A 16,743-nucleotide genomic window follows, 5' to 3' on the forward strand; every position below is an offset into this window, starting at 1 on the left:
CATGATTCAACACTTTCAAAATGTTGAAAATATGATTTTAAATGTACTCGGTATTAGATAAAAAGTAAAAAATATGATTTTAAAAGTCCTCATTATTAGATAAAAAGTCACAAATATGACATGCTAAGTCTTAATTCTAAGATAAAATGTTGAAAATATGATTTTAAAAGTCCTCATTAGATAAAAAGTCACAAATATGACATGCCAAGTCATAATTATAAGATAAAATGTTGAAAACATGATTCAACACTTTCAAAATGTTGGAAATATGATTTAAAATGTCCTCGTTATTAGATAAAAAGTCAAAAATATGATTTAAAAAGTCCTCATTATTAGATAAAAAGTCAAAAATATGACACGCTTAGTCACTGTAAAATGAAAAGTTGAAATTAGGACTTTAAAAATTCTGAGATAAAAATTAAAAATTTTGGATTTAAAATCAAAATTATGATTAAAAGTCCTAATTATGAGATAAAAAGCTGAAATTAGATAAAAAAAGTCTAAATTATGACCAACACACACACACACACACACACACACACACACACACACACACACACACACACACACACACACACACACACACACACACACACACACACACACACACACACACAGACATTTAAGAGATTAAATCATGCTAGTTATTTGTTTTAAATGCGCTTTTATGCGATTTTTTGATTCACACTTATAATATTAATATTTACATTATTGTTTTCATTTTGAGGCATCTGTGTGTGAAGCGCTGGAGAAATAAAGATAACTGGACAGAGTCTACACACACCTGTGTTTCTCTGAAATGTGTCACTTTGGTTTTCGTTGTCAATGCACAGGTTGTAATTTTTCAAACTCTATATCCTACTCTATTATATGAATATGTAAATGCACATGAATGCAGAAGTGGAGCTTGTCCAGCTGCGGTTCTGCTGGGTTCTCCTGAGGACGGCTGTAATTGTGTTTCCTGTGTTGTAATGTGAAAGAGACTCTGTGTGTTCCTATTCTTTCCAGGAATATAAAAGAAAAGCCCGCATAAGTAAACAGAAACATGTGACGGCCGCGAGGAGAGCAAACAGAGAGGATGATGGATAGAAGGAGCAGAGGAAGAGTGACTGACTGGAAAACACAACCACACAGAATACACACCGTTTACTGTTGCACACATCAGTGTATCAAAATGCAAGGAGCTCTTGAAGTTCCTGAGCCAATCACCTGCGCCGTAAACACCATGTGACTAATGAGCCGCATGATTGGCTGATGATGCCACAAGAACACACTCCATCTCAAACCTTCTGTCAAAGTCTCATGCTTAGAGAAACCAGAAAATATGGCTGAAAATCAAACCTTCAAACATCCTAATCGGGAAAAATGAACTTTTGTGTAACATTAACCCCTTCAGCTCTGCGGCATATTACGAATTCTTTCGAGAATTAGGCATATCTGGATTTAAAAGAGCGCCCTACCCAACATACATCAGAGTAAATTGATAAACATGCTCTCATTTTACAGAAAACACTGTCAGTTTTAGCACATGGGTGGAATATTGCATATATTATATTGTATTTATTCACAATTTTATGATAAACACTTATAAAAAAAAGTCATATTTTGATTTATTTTTAAATTAAATAATACATTCAGAAAGTGTCTGTTGATTCCACTAGTTGGCATTAAACGGGGGAAATAATTTTCTTGATATCTCCTTCCAAAAAAAAGTTATTGAGATTAATCCTCCTCATCTGCATTGATTGATCACCGGCGGCCATCTTGTCACAGGCAATCTTTCTGGCGGCCATCTTGTCACAGGCAATCTTTCTGGCGGCCATCTTGTCACAGGCAAGCTTTCTGGCGGCCATCTTGTCACAGGCAAGCTTTCTGGTGGCCATCTTGACACAGGCAAGCTTTCTGGCGGCCATCTTGTCACAGGCAAGCTTTCTGGCGGCCATCTTGTCACAGGCAAGCTTTCTGGCGGCCATCTTGTCACAGGCAAGCTTTCTGGCGGCCATCTTGTCACAGGCAAGCTTTCTGGCGGCCATCTTGTCACTGATGTAAGGCGAGTGATCTGAACACAAATACTCTTATCTCGCTGAAATCTCGACGGATTTACAAATGGTTTGGTTTCTTACAAACGTTATTAACGTGGCTATAATTCTCTGGATGCTTGATCAAATTATGAATAGTTTTTCATAAGTATGCAGTGTCATAACTACATCTCTGACGTTTATAACAAACCAAACAGTTCGGTAGAAAATTGAGCAAGTTATGGTTATTTAAAAAGTACACGCACCATTAAAACACAATGTTAGGAGTGAGCGAGTTGACTGTGACAAGATGGCCGCCAGGTGCGAACGCCGACCTCCATTGGCCAGCAGCGCGGACGAGACATCTAGCCTTTATTATGTATATCTATGGCTGGAAAAGAAGGCTCCGCCTACTCAAATTTGTAAAGGGAGATCTCAGGCTCTGATTGGTCTAGAAGCATGATTGACGTGTCTATAGAGACCTGAGATCAAGCCTGCCACACTCATGTTGAAGACAACATGCCTCGATCGCCCCCCGGTGGCTGGTCCCAGTATAGTTCATAAGCCCCGCCTCTCCGTGTACTCTATTGGACGCAAGACAAACTAAACAATCAAATTACACTTCAAATAATTGTTTCCTAAAGATGGTTTCTGTCATTGTAGGCAGTTTTTATCACGATGATTTCATTTCAAGTGTTGGTTTTTTAAATAAGTTTAGTGAGTTATTTGATGCTATAAAAACGACGTCATGATTGACAGCTGAGATTGACGGCACTGAGGCACTAACAGACTTTTTTTTCTGGATTTTTGGGAGGAGATTGGAGCTTTAGCTGTATATTCAACATTTTCATAACTGTTTATTTCACACCAACATAATGAATTGTTCTTCATCTGTGAGAGTGTGGGCGGGCTTTCGATATCGCGCCTCGACTTCCTACTCTCGACCGCCAATGAAATCGCGTCGTCCATATTTTTTTACGGTCTATGGCTGAGACACTCATATGACGCAATACGTGATGACGTCATCAACAATCGCGGCTAACAAAGACGATCAAAACTAAGGATAATAAGAGTATTTGTCTGCATCACATGTTTTGATCTGGACATCGGTGACCTATCACAGTGTGGTTTGGTCATGCTTGCTCACAGACGTGTGAAAATGGTCTCATTTTGAAGAAAACAACCTAAGGAACGAGCCGATGTAGCTCCACAACGAGTTAGTGATCCGGACAGGAATATGACTCATGTGTTTGCTTGTTCAAAGGAGTTATTTCTGTGATATTCTTGAGAGTGAGAGCTTTAATTTGATATACGACTTGTCAATTTTTGGTGAGTTTGTGTGATATAAATATGAAATTTGATATCCATTGATGATTTATTCACAACTCCGTTCATGATGGATAATGAACCCTCCATTTGAAGATCTCAGATGCATAAATCACATCACACCTGCTGTTATGCTGCGTTCACACCAAACGCGGATAGAGCGTCAAAACCGCGTCTAGTTTGACGCTTGAACATTTCGAATCCGTCCACAGTGAATTGGACGCGTGTGTAAATCGAGCGTTTGAAGTGAAATAGACGCGCGTTCAAGGCGCTCCTGGAGAATATGCCATAAAACACCTCTGCCTCTTTTCATTTTCATTTTAAATATATATATTAAACATTAATAGCCACACAAATGTGGTCCAGGCAACGCCTACATTATCTTCACTGCATGTGTATTTAAATATCCTAAAGAATGAAGTTATGAAACTTCTCTTCGCCCTCAGTCAAAACGATTTGGCAGACAACAAATTATGATTGATGAGAGCAAAGATGGGCCGTTAGATCACAAGATGAATTACATCTGATGTTTAACCACCACATCAGAGCCAGATCAACTCCACACACACCAGATCACATGATCAACTCCACACACACCAGATCACATGATCAACTCCACACACACCAGATCACATGTTCAACTCCACACACACCAGATCACATGTTCAGAGAGGAGCTCTCTTTATAAACCACAGATTTGAGCTTTAAACAACTACATTCTCACCTGAAAAAGTCTTAAAACTACATTTTGTGACACAATAATAGTAGTGTGTTTAATTTATGCAGGGTTTCTCATCATGTCACTTCACCATGTGACAGCAGAGAGCAGGCTCCTGATTGGTTAACACGGCGCGAATTGACGCCAAAGTTCGGATTTTTCAACTCGGGTGTCAGACGTGAATTCACTTCAAACGCATGAATGCACAAAAAACACCAAATAAAATCACTCGCACGTATTGTGCAAGACGGTCCATTCGCGTGAACTGGATGCGCGGAGGAGGCGGAATGCCGTCCATCACACCGCAGGACCTCCAGACGAGCGCCACACGCTTTCCATTGACTTTACATTGAAATCACTCGCTCATGACGCTCTATTCACGTTCGGTGTGAACGCAGCATTACAAAGAGATTTGTAGTTAAAGTAACACTTTAAAAAACATCTATAAACTTTAAAGAAAGACGGCACAATCACACTTTGAAAGCAGAATAGTACAAAATATTCAGTTTGTCCAAACAATGGCAGACGGTTTATTTGACTGGGAACCGTTTTCATGTCCATATTTCTTCCTTTTCTTGTTGTATCAGAATACTTAGATTGACTTTATAATAATAATAACAGATAATAGCTGCACTATTGTCTTCTGTAGAGCTGAAGTGAAGTTGATTGGAGAACATCGATCGACACAGTTATTGAGCTGAGAGTAGAGACAGCACAATCCAATTTGAAACAGAATTTTGCAACATGGATTTTTTTTTTCGAGAACATGAAAAAAGTATTGATGTGATGATCCTCCTGCCATAGAAAAGCACCGAACGAATATTCAAGGAAAAAATGTTCGTTCCAAAAAAGGCTTTATTGATGTTCTGCTGTCAAATCAAAGGTGAAAGTGAGTTTCACGCCGTCTCGTCCTCTTCCTCCCGCTTCATCTCCTCGATCAGCCTCTTCCTCTCCTCCGCTTGTCTCAGTCGCATCAGCACCACGCTCTCGTAGTCGCGCTCGCTACGTAGACAACTCTGAGAAACACACACACACACACACACACACACACACACACACACACACACACAAAACAGATTTAATCAACAGCTTGACATTTGGTTGAGTGTTACATTCACACAAACAGGATGAAGATAGTGTTTATAATATTCATGCAATCTTTTCATTCCACAAAAGGTTCTTTATATAGAAAACGGTTCTTTAGATGTTTTAAAACAGTCTTCACACTAAGAAAAAAAAATGGTTCTTTTAAAGGGATAGTCTTCATCATAGCAACTTTAGCTCCGCCCACTGGAGTGTTAGTGAGATGACGAGGAGAGAAGAGCGACTCAAAATAACATCCCCTTCCAACGGATCCTAATGCTGGGAATGTGCTTATTTATTCTCAACAATGTGAACATCTCAGTTGAGCATTATTCATTTGTGTTCGCTATATTTCTGTGTGGATTCTTTGGTAAATCAGTCGCAATTTCGGCGCAGGCTTGGCAAACAGACTTTTACGATATGAACTCGACAGTAACGCCATAACATGTGAGTGACCGTGTTCATTCTAACGCCTGATCTCAATATCATGCCATAATCAACCCTTTTCACAATTAGTTAACGTTGAGAGCTGTAATAGTAAAAACGTGCTAAAAGTCACAGCAGTGGGCGTTTACACTGAAGTCTCACAGCAGCCAATCACAGCAGTGGGCGTTTACACTGAAGTCTCACAGCAGCCAATCACAGCAGTGGGCGTTTACACTGAAGTCTCACAGCAGCCAATCACAGCAGTGGGCGTTTACACTGAAGTCTCACAGCAGCCAATCACAGCAGTGGGCGTTTACACTGAAGTCTCACAGCAGCCAATCACAGCAGTGGGCGTTTACACTGAAGTCTCACAGCTGTCAATCACAGCAGTGGGCGTTTACACTGAAGTCTCACAGCTGTCAATCACAGCAGTGGGCGTTTACACTGAAGTCTCACAGCTGTCAATCACAGCCGTGGGCGTTTACACTGAAGTCTCACAGCAGCCAATCACAGCAGTGGGCGTTTACACTGAAGTCTCACAGCTGTCAATCACAGCAGTGGGCGTTTACACTGAAGTCTCACAGCAGCCAATCACAGCAGTGGGCGTTTACACTGAAGTCTCACAGCTGTCAATCACAGCAGTGGGCGTTTACACTGAAGTCTCACAGCAGCAAATCACAGCAGTGGGCGTTTACACTGAAGTCTCACAGCTGTCAATCACAGCAGTGGGCGTTTACACTGAAGTCTCACAGCTGTCAATCACAGCCGTGGGCGTTTACACTGAAGTCTCACAGCAGCAAATCACAGCAGTGGGCGTTTACACTGAAGTCTCACAGCTGTCAATCACAGCAGTGGGCGTTTACACTGAAGTCTCACAGCAGCCAATCACAGCAGTGGGCGTTTACACTGAAGTCTCACAGCAGCCAATCACAGCAGTGGGCGTTTACACTGAAGTCTCACAGCAGCCAATCACAGCAGTGGGCGTTTACACTGAAGTCTCACAGCTGTCAATCACAGCAGTGGGCGTTTACACTGAATTCTCACAGCTGTCAATCACAGTAGTGGGCGTTTACACTGAAGTCTCACAGCTGTCAATCACAGCAGTGGGCGTTTACACTGAAGTCTCACAGCTGTCAATCACAGCAGTGGGCGTTTACACTGAAGTCTCACAGCAGCCAATCACAGAAGTGGGCGTTTACACTGAAGTCTCACAGCAGTCAATCACAGCAGTGGGCGTTTACACTGAAGTCTCACAGCAGCCAATCACAGCAGTGGGCGTTTACACTGAAGTCTCACAGCTGTCAATCACAGCAGTGGGCGTTTACACTGAAGTCTCACAGCAGCCAATCACAGCAGTGGGCGTTTACACTGAAGTCTCACAGCTGTCAATCACAGCAGTGGGCGTTTACACTGATGTCTCACAGCAGCCAATCACAGCAGTGGGCGTTTACACTGATGTCTCATAGCTGTCAATCACAGCAGTGGGCGTTTACACTGAAGTCTCACAGCTGTCAATCACAGCAGTGGGCGTTTACACTGATGTCTCACAGCAGCCAATCACAGCAGTGGGCGTTTACACTGATGTCTCATAGCTGTCAATCACAGCAGTGGGCGTTTACACTGAAGTCTCACAGCTGTCAATCACAGCAGTGGGCGTTTACACTGAAGTCTCACAGCTGTCAATCACAGCAGTGGGCGTTTACACTGATGTCTCACAGCAGCCAATCACAGCAGTGGGCGTTTACACTGATGTCTCACAGCAGCCAATCACAGCAGTGGGCGTTTACACTGAAGTCTCACAGCAGCCAATCACAGCAGTGGGCGTTTCCACTGAAGTCTCACAGCAGCCAATCACAGCAGTGGGCGTTTCCACTGAAGTCTCATAGCTGTCAATCACAGCAGTGGGCGTTTCCACTGAAGTCTCACAGCAGCCAATCACAGCAGTGGGCGTTTCCACTGAAGTCTCATAGCTGTCAATCACAGCAGTGGGCGTTTACACTGAAGTCTCACAGCAGCCAATCACAGCAGTGGGCGTTTACACTGATGTCTCACAGCAGCCAATCACAGCAGTGGGCGTTTCCACTGAAGTCTCACAGCAGCCAATCACAGCAGTGGGCGTTTACACTGAAGTCTCACAGCAGACACGCCCCACAGAGCGTTCAAATCAGGGTAGGAAAAATGCCTTTTATTTCTAAATGATGACCATTTTTAATGTTAAGTATAGTTCATGCCCCCTTCACGGGCGTATATTGTTTTACACAAGTGCACTGTTTATACGCAGGTAAAGTAGATTCTACTACACATACAACTTTGGTCCTCATGAACAACCTGTTTTAGATCACAAACGGCATTCAGATCAGCTGAGCTCAGAAATCTGACTCAGACCTTCTAGAATGAGGAATCTGTTGTGTTCTGGGTCAGTGATTCAGCATTAGATCATACACACACTCGAAGCAGATTTAGTGCGAGTTTCTTTATGCCAATGTAATCTGCTACACAAAAAAGTTGTAAATAAAAACCAGTATGTTTCAGTTTTTCTACATTGCTTGCCATTTCTGTGATTATTTGTGAAGTTTACTGAGTGAAAATTGTTCTACACCTAATTTCGTTCAGTTTATAATCATGTGCTTCAACGCTAAAAAACCCCAAATCCTCAGCATGTAATGCACAACAGGTTTCCATCTCTAAACGCTCTCAGATTAAGTGTCTTTGCTTCAAACGGTTCATTACTGGTTCAGAAAGAAGTGATAAGCAACTATAATGTGCTCAACAAACCCTGGAAGGACTTCACCGCAATTAAAGGTGCACTATGTAAAATTTTTTCAGTAAAATATCCAAAAACCACAAGGCCAGTGTTATATATTTTGTTCAGTTGAATACTTACAATATCACAAATGTTTCCAACTATTCGTAAATCATGAGATGCTATTTTAGCCGAGGAACCGGGACGTGTGAGGGCGTGGCCTGTCGATGACATCATATCCGCGTTTCCCTCGGTTTGCGGTTTTATTCTGCAGAAACGCTTTACTCTCACTGCAGTGTGAACAAGTGTCATAGCAGCCGCTGAGAGAACACACAGAGTAACGTCAGAACATCATCAACACACTCAGATGTGTCTAATATGATCAACAGAGCTGCGTTACCTCACACTCATGAGCGGAGGAGCGGAAGTGGCGCCGGCGACTGTGGCATAATAAAAGTCCCATAGCAGCACACACACACACACTGATTATTACACACACAGGGATGCACACAGGGACGTGTGTGTGTTAGGGATGTGATGGTGAGGACATTTCCCCACCGGTTAATTGATGTGTGACAACACCGGTAATACCGGTATCACCGGCGGAGGCTTTTAAATCACTAATTCTATCTAACCGAAAGTAACATGCACACGACCGCTCTGAACTGAAAACGCGCCAGTGCGCGCACATGTGAATGACAGCTCGTCTGTAAATGCGCGCTCTGTGAGGCCATGGGTGCGTTTCAATCAGTTCCCTAGTTCAGTAGTCAGGGCACTGATCAAGCATTGATCAGTCTATGATTGAGATGCACGCCATGAATGAATAACAGTTCGTCCGTAAAGCCTTGTTTATATTCGGTGCGCGCGGCAAAAATAAATGCGGTCAGTCAGCGTAGCGCGGAGGCTCGCACTGCGGAGCCAGGCGAAAGTAAACAATGCGCGCTATGTGCGGCCGTGCACATTTTACTTTCGGTTTTGAATTAGCGCCAATTCGGCTGCGGGTTGCTTGAATTGTGGGTTCATTAGCCTATTATTTTTAATGAAAAACGCAACAACAAAACAAATGACAAACTCCCTTAAATAGGCGCTTTTACGTTTTGCTTTGAAACCAAATCTTCCGCGATCATCTCCGTCAGCTCCTCACTCTTAAATCTGATGAATGACTCCTGCCGCTGCCGAGACTCACGGTCGGATCCTGCTTTATTTAGCAGATACGTTCAGTTTTTATTTGTATTGTCTGTTCTCTAACTGAACTAAATTATTTTATTACTATAAAAAAATAAAAAAAGACGGTGGGCGGTGCCACGGTGGGCAAGTGATGTAACCGGTGTTGAGTCTGGACACCGGTAACACCGGCAACACCGACTATCGTAGCAAGCCTAGTGTGTGTGTGTGTGTGCTGCTTTGATTATTACACACAGGGACACGCAGCACACACACTCACTCTGATTCTAACACACACAGGAACACGCAGCAGCACACACACACACGCATGCACGCGCACTCGCACACACACACACACACTCTGATTATTACACACACAGGGATGCGCAGCAACACACACACACACTCTTATTATTACACAAAGAGGGATGCGCAGCACACACTCTGATTCTTACACACACAGGAACGCGCAGCAACACACACACACACACACACACTCTGATTCTTACACACACAGGAACGCGCAGCAGCGCGCGCACACACACACACACACACACACACACACACTGATTATTACACACGCAGGGACGCGCAGCAGCACACACACACACACACACACACACACACACGCACACTCTGATTATTACTCACACAGGGACGCGCAGCAGCACACACACACGTGCACACACACTCTGATTATTACACACACAGGGTTGTGCAGCAGCAAACACACACTCTGATTATTACACACTCAGGAACACGCAGCAGCACACACACACACACGCATGCACGCACGCGCACACACACACACACACACACACACTCTGATTTTTACACACACAGGGACACACACACACACACACACTCTGATTATTACACACACAGGGACGTGCAGCAACACACACTCACTCTGATTATTACACACACAGGAACGCGCAGCAACTCACACACACACACACATACACACACTCACTCTGATTATTACACACAAAGGAACCCGCAGCAGCGCACACACACACACACACACACACACACACACACACACACTCACTCTGATTATTACACACACAGGAACGCGCAGCAGCACACACACACACTCACTCTGATTATTACACACACAGGAACGCGCAGCAGCGCACACACACGCACACACACACACTCTGATTATTACACACACAGGAACGCGCAGCAGCACACACACACACACACACACACACACTGATTATTACACACACAGGGATGCACAGCAGCACACACACACACTCTGATTATTACACACACAGGAACGCGCAACAGCACACACACACACACACACACACTGATTATTACACACAGGGATGCACAGCAGCACACACACACACACACACACACACACACACACACACACTGATTATTACACACAGGGACATGCGGCAGCACACACACTCTGATTATTACACACACAGGGATGCACAGCAGCACACACACACACACACACACACTGATTATTACACACAGGGACATGCGGCAGCACACTCACTCTGATTATTACACACACAGGGACATGCACAAGGACGCGCAGCAGCGTGCACACACATATACACACACACACACACACTGATCATTACACACACAGGGATGCACAGCAGCACACGCGCACACACACACACACACACACAGTCTCTCCTCATGTAAATAGTGAATCCTCTCAATGGTGCAGCACAACTGGCTTTTAAAGGGAAAGGGAGATGAGGCTCTGATTGGTTTATTGCACGTTACGCCCAAAACACACCCATGACTCATTAAGAGACGAGGGACGACCCTATTAGACCATGAGCCGGCGCACACAGACAGTTTTTTCCGTCGTTTAACTGGCAGAAGAGGATTCGGACACACCCGGAGTGCACCTGCGCTCAGATCGTTAAAGTAGGGCCCTAAGCAGAGTTTTATTTTTACATTTGATGATTCAATTTCTGCTGATAATTAAACCTAATGTAGGCCAACCTGAAACCCTAATGCCTTTCTAAATAGATAAATAAATAAATGAACAGCATCATATAACGAGTGACTAGAAACAGGGACGTCCAGAGATGAGTCCTCAGCGCTCCAGAGCGTGTGCGTGTCTGTGAAAACTAAGACAAGCAGGAGAGATGAAGAGAAAGTGATTCTGCAGGGTTAGACGCATCTGGAAGAGATGAATGGGGTCTCTCGCATCAACCACAGGAGAGAGAGAGAGAGAGAGAGAGAGAGAGAGAGAGAGAGAGAGAGAGAGAGAGAGAGAGAGAGAGAGAGAGAGAGAGAGAGAGAGAGAGAGAGAGAGAGAGAGAGAGAGAGAGAGAGAGAGAGAGAGAGAGAGAGAGAGAGAGAGAGAGAGAGAGAGAGAGGCGGAGGGGAAGCACGGCATTCCGGAAGGACGGCTGCCATTAGCATTCCAGCTCCATGAGCTCAGGCCTCCGTCTCCCACCTAACCACCAAATATCACGCAAGCTCAATTAAGTAAATAAACAACTGCTGCATCTTCAATAAACTAAACAAAAGCGGAGGAAAAAAGAGAGGCATCACTTTACACATACAAACTTTCCGAAGCGCTCTGTGGACGGGAACGCCGCTAAATCCAGGCCCCGGAGGAGGACGAGTGTCCCAGATTTCCAACGGGTCGTGACACGAAAATGGGTCACGGTTCTGAACGCACACCGGTGACTTCAGCGCGGACGCATTCGACTGATCCAAAGCGACATTTAGACCGCTACAAACGAAATCACTGCTGTTCTTTTAGAAAGGATTACGGTTTCCGCAAATCAGAGCGATTTCTGAAGGATCCTAATGCTGAAAACTCACAGGAATAAATGACACTTTACTATATATTCACAGCTGGAGGAATATTTCACTGTTTTTACTGCATTTACGATCGAATAAACGCAGCCTTGGAGAGCAGAAGAGACTTTAAACATTAAAAAACCCAAACTTTTGAACAGTACTGTATTGTATTTCGATACATTAAAGGGTTAGATCACTCAAAAATGAAAATAATGTCATTTATTCCTCACCCTCCACACCCGTAAGACCTCCGTTCATCTTCAGACACTAATGAAGATATTTGTGTTGAAATCTGAAGGCTCAGCGAGGCCTCCATAGGGAGCAATGACATTTCCTCTCTCAAGATCCAGTAATGTACTAAAAACATATTTAAATCAGTCCATGTGAGTACAGTGGCTCAATATTAATATTATAAAGCCACGAGAATATTTTTGATGTGCTAAAAAAACCTAAATAACGACATATAGTGATAACCAATTTCAAAACACTGCTCCATGAAGCTTCGGAGCGTATCGAATCAGCGAGTCGATTCAGTGGTTCCGAGTGTATCGAATCAGTGAGTCGATTCAGTGGTTCGGAGCGTATCGAATCAGCAAGTTGATTCAGCGGTTCAGAGCGTATCGAATCAGTGAGTCGGAGTGTATCGAATCAGCGAGTCTATTCAGTGGTTCAGAGTGTATTGAATCAGTGTTTCGGAGCGTATCGAATCAGCGAGTTGATTCAGCGGTACGGAGCGTATCGAATCAGCGAGTTGATTCAGCGGTACGGAGCGTATCGAATCAGCGAGTCGAATCAGTGGTTCGGAGTTGACGAATCAGCGAGTTGATTCAGCGGTACGGAGCGTATCGAATCAGCGTTTCGGACCGTATCGAATCAGCGAGTTGATTCAGCGGTACGGAGCGTTGAAATGAGCGAGTAGGTTCAGTGGTTCGGAGCTTATCGAATCAGCGAGTCGAATCAGTGGTTCGGAGTGTATCGAATCAGTGAGTCGATTCAGTGGTTCGGAGTGTATCGAATCAGCGAGTCGATTAAATGGTTCGGAGCGTATCGATTCAGCGGTTCGTAGCGTATCGAATCAGCTAATCGATTCAGCGGTTCGGAGCGTATCGAATCAGCGAGTCGATTCAGCGGTTCGGAGCGTATCGAATCACTAAGTCGATTCAGTGGTTCGGAGTGTATCAAATCAGCGAGTCGATTCAGTGGTTCGGAGCGGATTGAATAAGCGAGTCGATTCAGCGGTTCACAGTGTATCGACTCAGCGAGTTGATTCAGTGGTTCAGAGTGTATCGCATCAGCGAGTCGATTCAGTGGTTCAGAGCGTTTTGAATCAGCGAGTCGATTCAGTGGTTCAGAGCGTATCGAATCAGTGAGTCGATTCTGTGGTTCGGAGTGTATAGAATCAGCGAGTAAATTCAGTGCTTCGGAGCGTATCGAATCAGCGAGTCGATTCAGTGGTTTGGAGTGTATCGAATCAGCGAGTTGATTCAGCGGTTTGGAGTGTATCGAATCAGCGAGTCGATTCAGTGGTTCGGAGCGTATCGAATCAGCGAGTCGATTTAGTGCTTCGAAGCGGATCGAATCAGCGAGTCGATTCAGCGGTTTGGAGTGTATCGAATCAGCGAGTCGATTCAGCGGTTCGGAGCACCAAAGTCACGTGATTTCATTAGTTTTGCGATTTGACACGCGATCCAAATCATCATTCAACTCGCTGATTCTATATACGCTCCGAAGCTTCATGGAGCAGTGTTTTGAAATTGGTTATCACTATATAAGTTATTTTGGGTTTTTTAGCGCACCAAAAACATTCTTGTCGCTTTATAATATTAATATTGAACCACTGTACTCACATGGACTGATTTAAATATGTGTTTAGTACATTAATGGATCTTGAGAGAGGAAATGTCATTGCTGGCTATGCAGGCATCACTGAGCCTTCAGATTTCAACACAAATATCTTCATTAGTGTCTGAAGATGAACGGAGGTCTTACGTCCCATACATGTGTGTGTCAATTTTGGTGAAAATATCTCGTTTCGTTTTGGAGTTATAGACATTTATATGAAAAAACACGTAAAAAATGACTGACACCTGACTTTGATTGGATTTTACTACCCCTTACAATCAATATTTTGACATTTAAGCATTATCATTTAGCTATCGACCTATGTTTCTGAACTTCTGACGCTGGTTTCGTCTCGATTGGACTAGCAGTTTCGAAGATATCAGCTAATGTTTTTTAAGCGCTAAATTACAACGCTGCACAAACTATACGCCGAAACCTGGCAAGTCTGTTATCGTTGGACTCGGCAAGGATTCAGGAGACAAAAAGAGTTACTCCCATGAAAATAAGTCAACCACACTCAAAGTTATAAGCCTTTAAAGAAGAAAAAAACTCCACTAGGTGGTACAAATTTTTCAACTAAATATCCAAATAAATCTAATTATTAAACTAAATTAACAATATAAACTAAATTACTGATCTAATTACTGATCTAAAGCCTACATTGTCACTGTATGATAATTGAAATGAACTGATGACATCACCGTTTTCTCGAGAACGGCTGTATGGCCGAATAAAATTATGCTGCATTATTTTCCTGTTTAACACTGTGAAGCTGCTTTGAAACAATCTGCATTGTTAAACGCGCTATATAAATAAAATAAAAGTTGACTGTTACAAAACGACTCAGGCTCCTTCAAGGCATCGTGCTGATGACCCATACCGAGTTTCGTAGCAATCCGTTCATGTGGTCATAAAATACAGCATTTTAGCACATAAACCAAATGTCCCAACAGCCAAAATGGCCGATATGGTAAAATTGGATATCACACGACTCGGCATGCTGTCCTGAATCTAACGAGACAAACGGTTCAAAAGTTATAAGCAAAAATAGCCATTGTTCATATATCCGGACCAGTAGGTGGCGCTTCGCCGAAACGCTGCATGTTGCCTCAAGTCATGCTTGGGATGACATGTACCAAGTTTGGTTTGAATACGATAAAGCATTGCGGAGATAAAGTGTATTTTCGCAAACGCTATGTAAAATTTGTTTGCGCGTTTATCAAAAACAATTTGACAAATCAACTTGAGTTCCATAACTTTTTGTCGGCACTGCCTGAAGATGATCTGGTTAAATTTTCGTGAAAATCAGAGCAACGGCCTAGGAGGAGTTCGAAAAAGTAGTTTTTTTTTCTGAAAATTCAAAATGGCGGGAACATTTTCATGACGAAAAATGACATCATAGGGTGCGATCGAATCGGCTTGAGCTAAGGAATCGAAGGAATAATTATGTTTCTATCCCTTAGGGTTCAAAAGTTATTAAAATAAACATGAGTGAAACTTTGGACAGGTGGTGGCGCTAGAGGGATTGAGTTAGAGACTCCAAATTTGGTGTGATTAATGTTGGGCCAGTCCTCTATATGTGTGCCAAATTTCGTAACTTTCCCGCAAGCGGTTCAATGGGCTGCCATAGACTTCACTGGCGGAATAACAAGAAATCTCACGGTTTCAATTGGTGCATTCAAAATCTGAATTCTGAAACAAAGCCAATTGAGACAATGACAGTATTTATGATTAACACTAATCATAATAATCAGTAATAATTGTAATAATCAGTGGGAAACTGGGTTTCAATAAATGACGACAGAATGACTGTGTGGTTTATTTTATGCATTTCATAAACTGTTGATGAGCCTAAACTGTTACTTTATATACTATTACAGTATATATGTCTATTTTGTATATAATAAAAAGCACGAGTCACACTAATTCTCCTCATTTGCTCTAGTAAGTGAAAGAGCCTGAGCGCTCATGTTTGTCATACAGAAATCACTCGACGACATCACATAATTACACCTTCCAAGCTCATGAGCGGGGCTTCCCAGCATGCAGCGTTTGTTTGCGGTTCATGCTTCAGGCGAGGATACTGTGGTGTGTGGACGACATGCTGAGACCCGTACGACATGACGGGGCGTAAACACAGGTGACATCAGCGCTCGTCTCGCCGTGACGTCTCTCCACGAATGTCTCACAGATGCATCTGTTAATAATGTGCGTGGCATTTGACTATTTTCTTTCCCACACTGGCGTTCTGTCTATTAAAAATGGCATTTTTTTCAAATAGCATCAATAAAAAATTATTGGAGTACATTTCACAAAGTGTTATTTTAGTATCATTGTGATGATATTATAGTTTTAAGCAATATTTCGATTAACACAATAAAAAAAAATATTCTCGTTAAGGTTTTAGTCATTTTGTTGGCTTTTGTCATGGTTTTGTAAATATGTCCAGGGCTTGACATTAACTTTTTGTGCTGTGTGTCTAGTGTTTACCAAATTACTAACCACTCAGCATTTTCACTGGGCACAAATATATTATTGGGAAATTTGTTGTTGGCTGTATGTAAATGGCAACTGTATACACCCAAATCAAGTCTACATGAAATGTATAACATGACAGGTCATCAAAT

General features: G+C 42.9%; 1 protein-coding gene across 2 annotated transcripts in view; it reads right to left on the reverse strand.

Moving 5' to 3' along the window:
- Positions 1-3,304: 3,304 nt before the first annotated feature.
- The window catches only part of dnajc17 (DnaJ (Hsp40) homolog, subfamily C, member 17), a 105,092-nt gene continuing 91,653 nt past the window's right edge, over positions 3,305-16,743 (reverse strand). The window contains exons 11-12 of one of the 2 annotated variants that reach the window (XR_013817766.1): positions 3,987-5,078; positions 3,305-3,901 (exon numbers count right to left, since the gene is read on the reverse strand). Coding sequence is in view for 1 of the 2 variants with exons in the window: in XM_079833205.1 (XP_079689331.1) it covers positions 4,959-5,078 (120 nt within the window). In the remaining variant the exon portion in view is untranslated. Of the gene's footprint in view, positions 5,079-16,743 lie in introns of both variants that reach the window. The other variant, XM_079833205.1, reaches the window with a different exon arrangement.

This window comes from Gobio gobio, assembly GCF_949357685.1.
Source record: "Gobio gobio genome assembly, chromosome: 13".
NCBI classification, from domain to species: Eukaryota; Metazoa; Chordata; class Actinopteri; order Cypriniformes; family Gobionidae; genus Gobio; species Gobio gobio.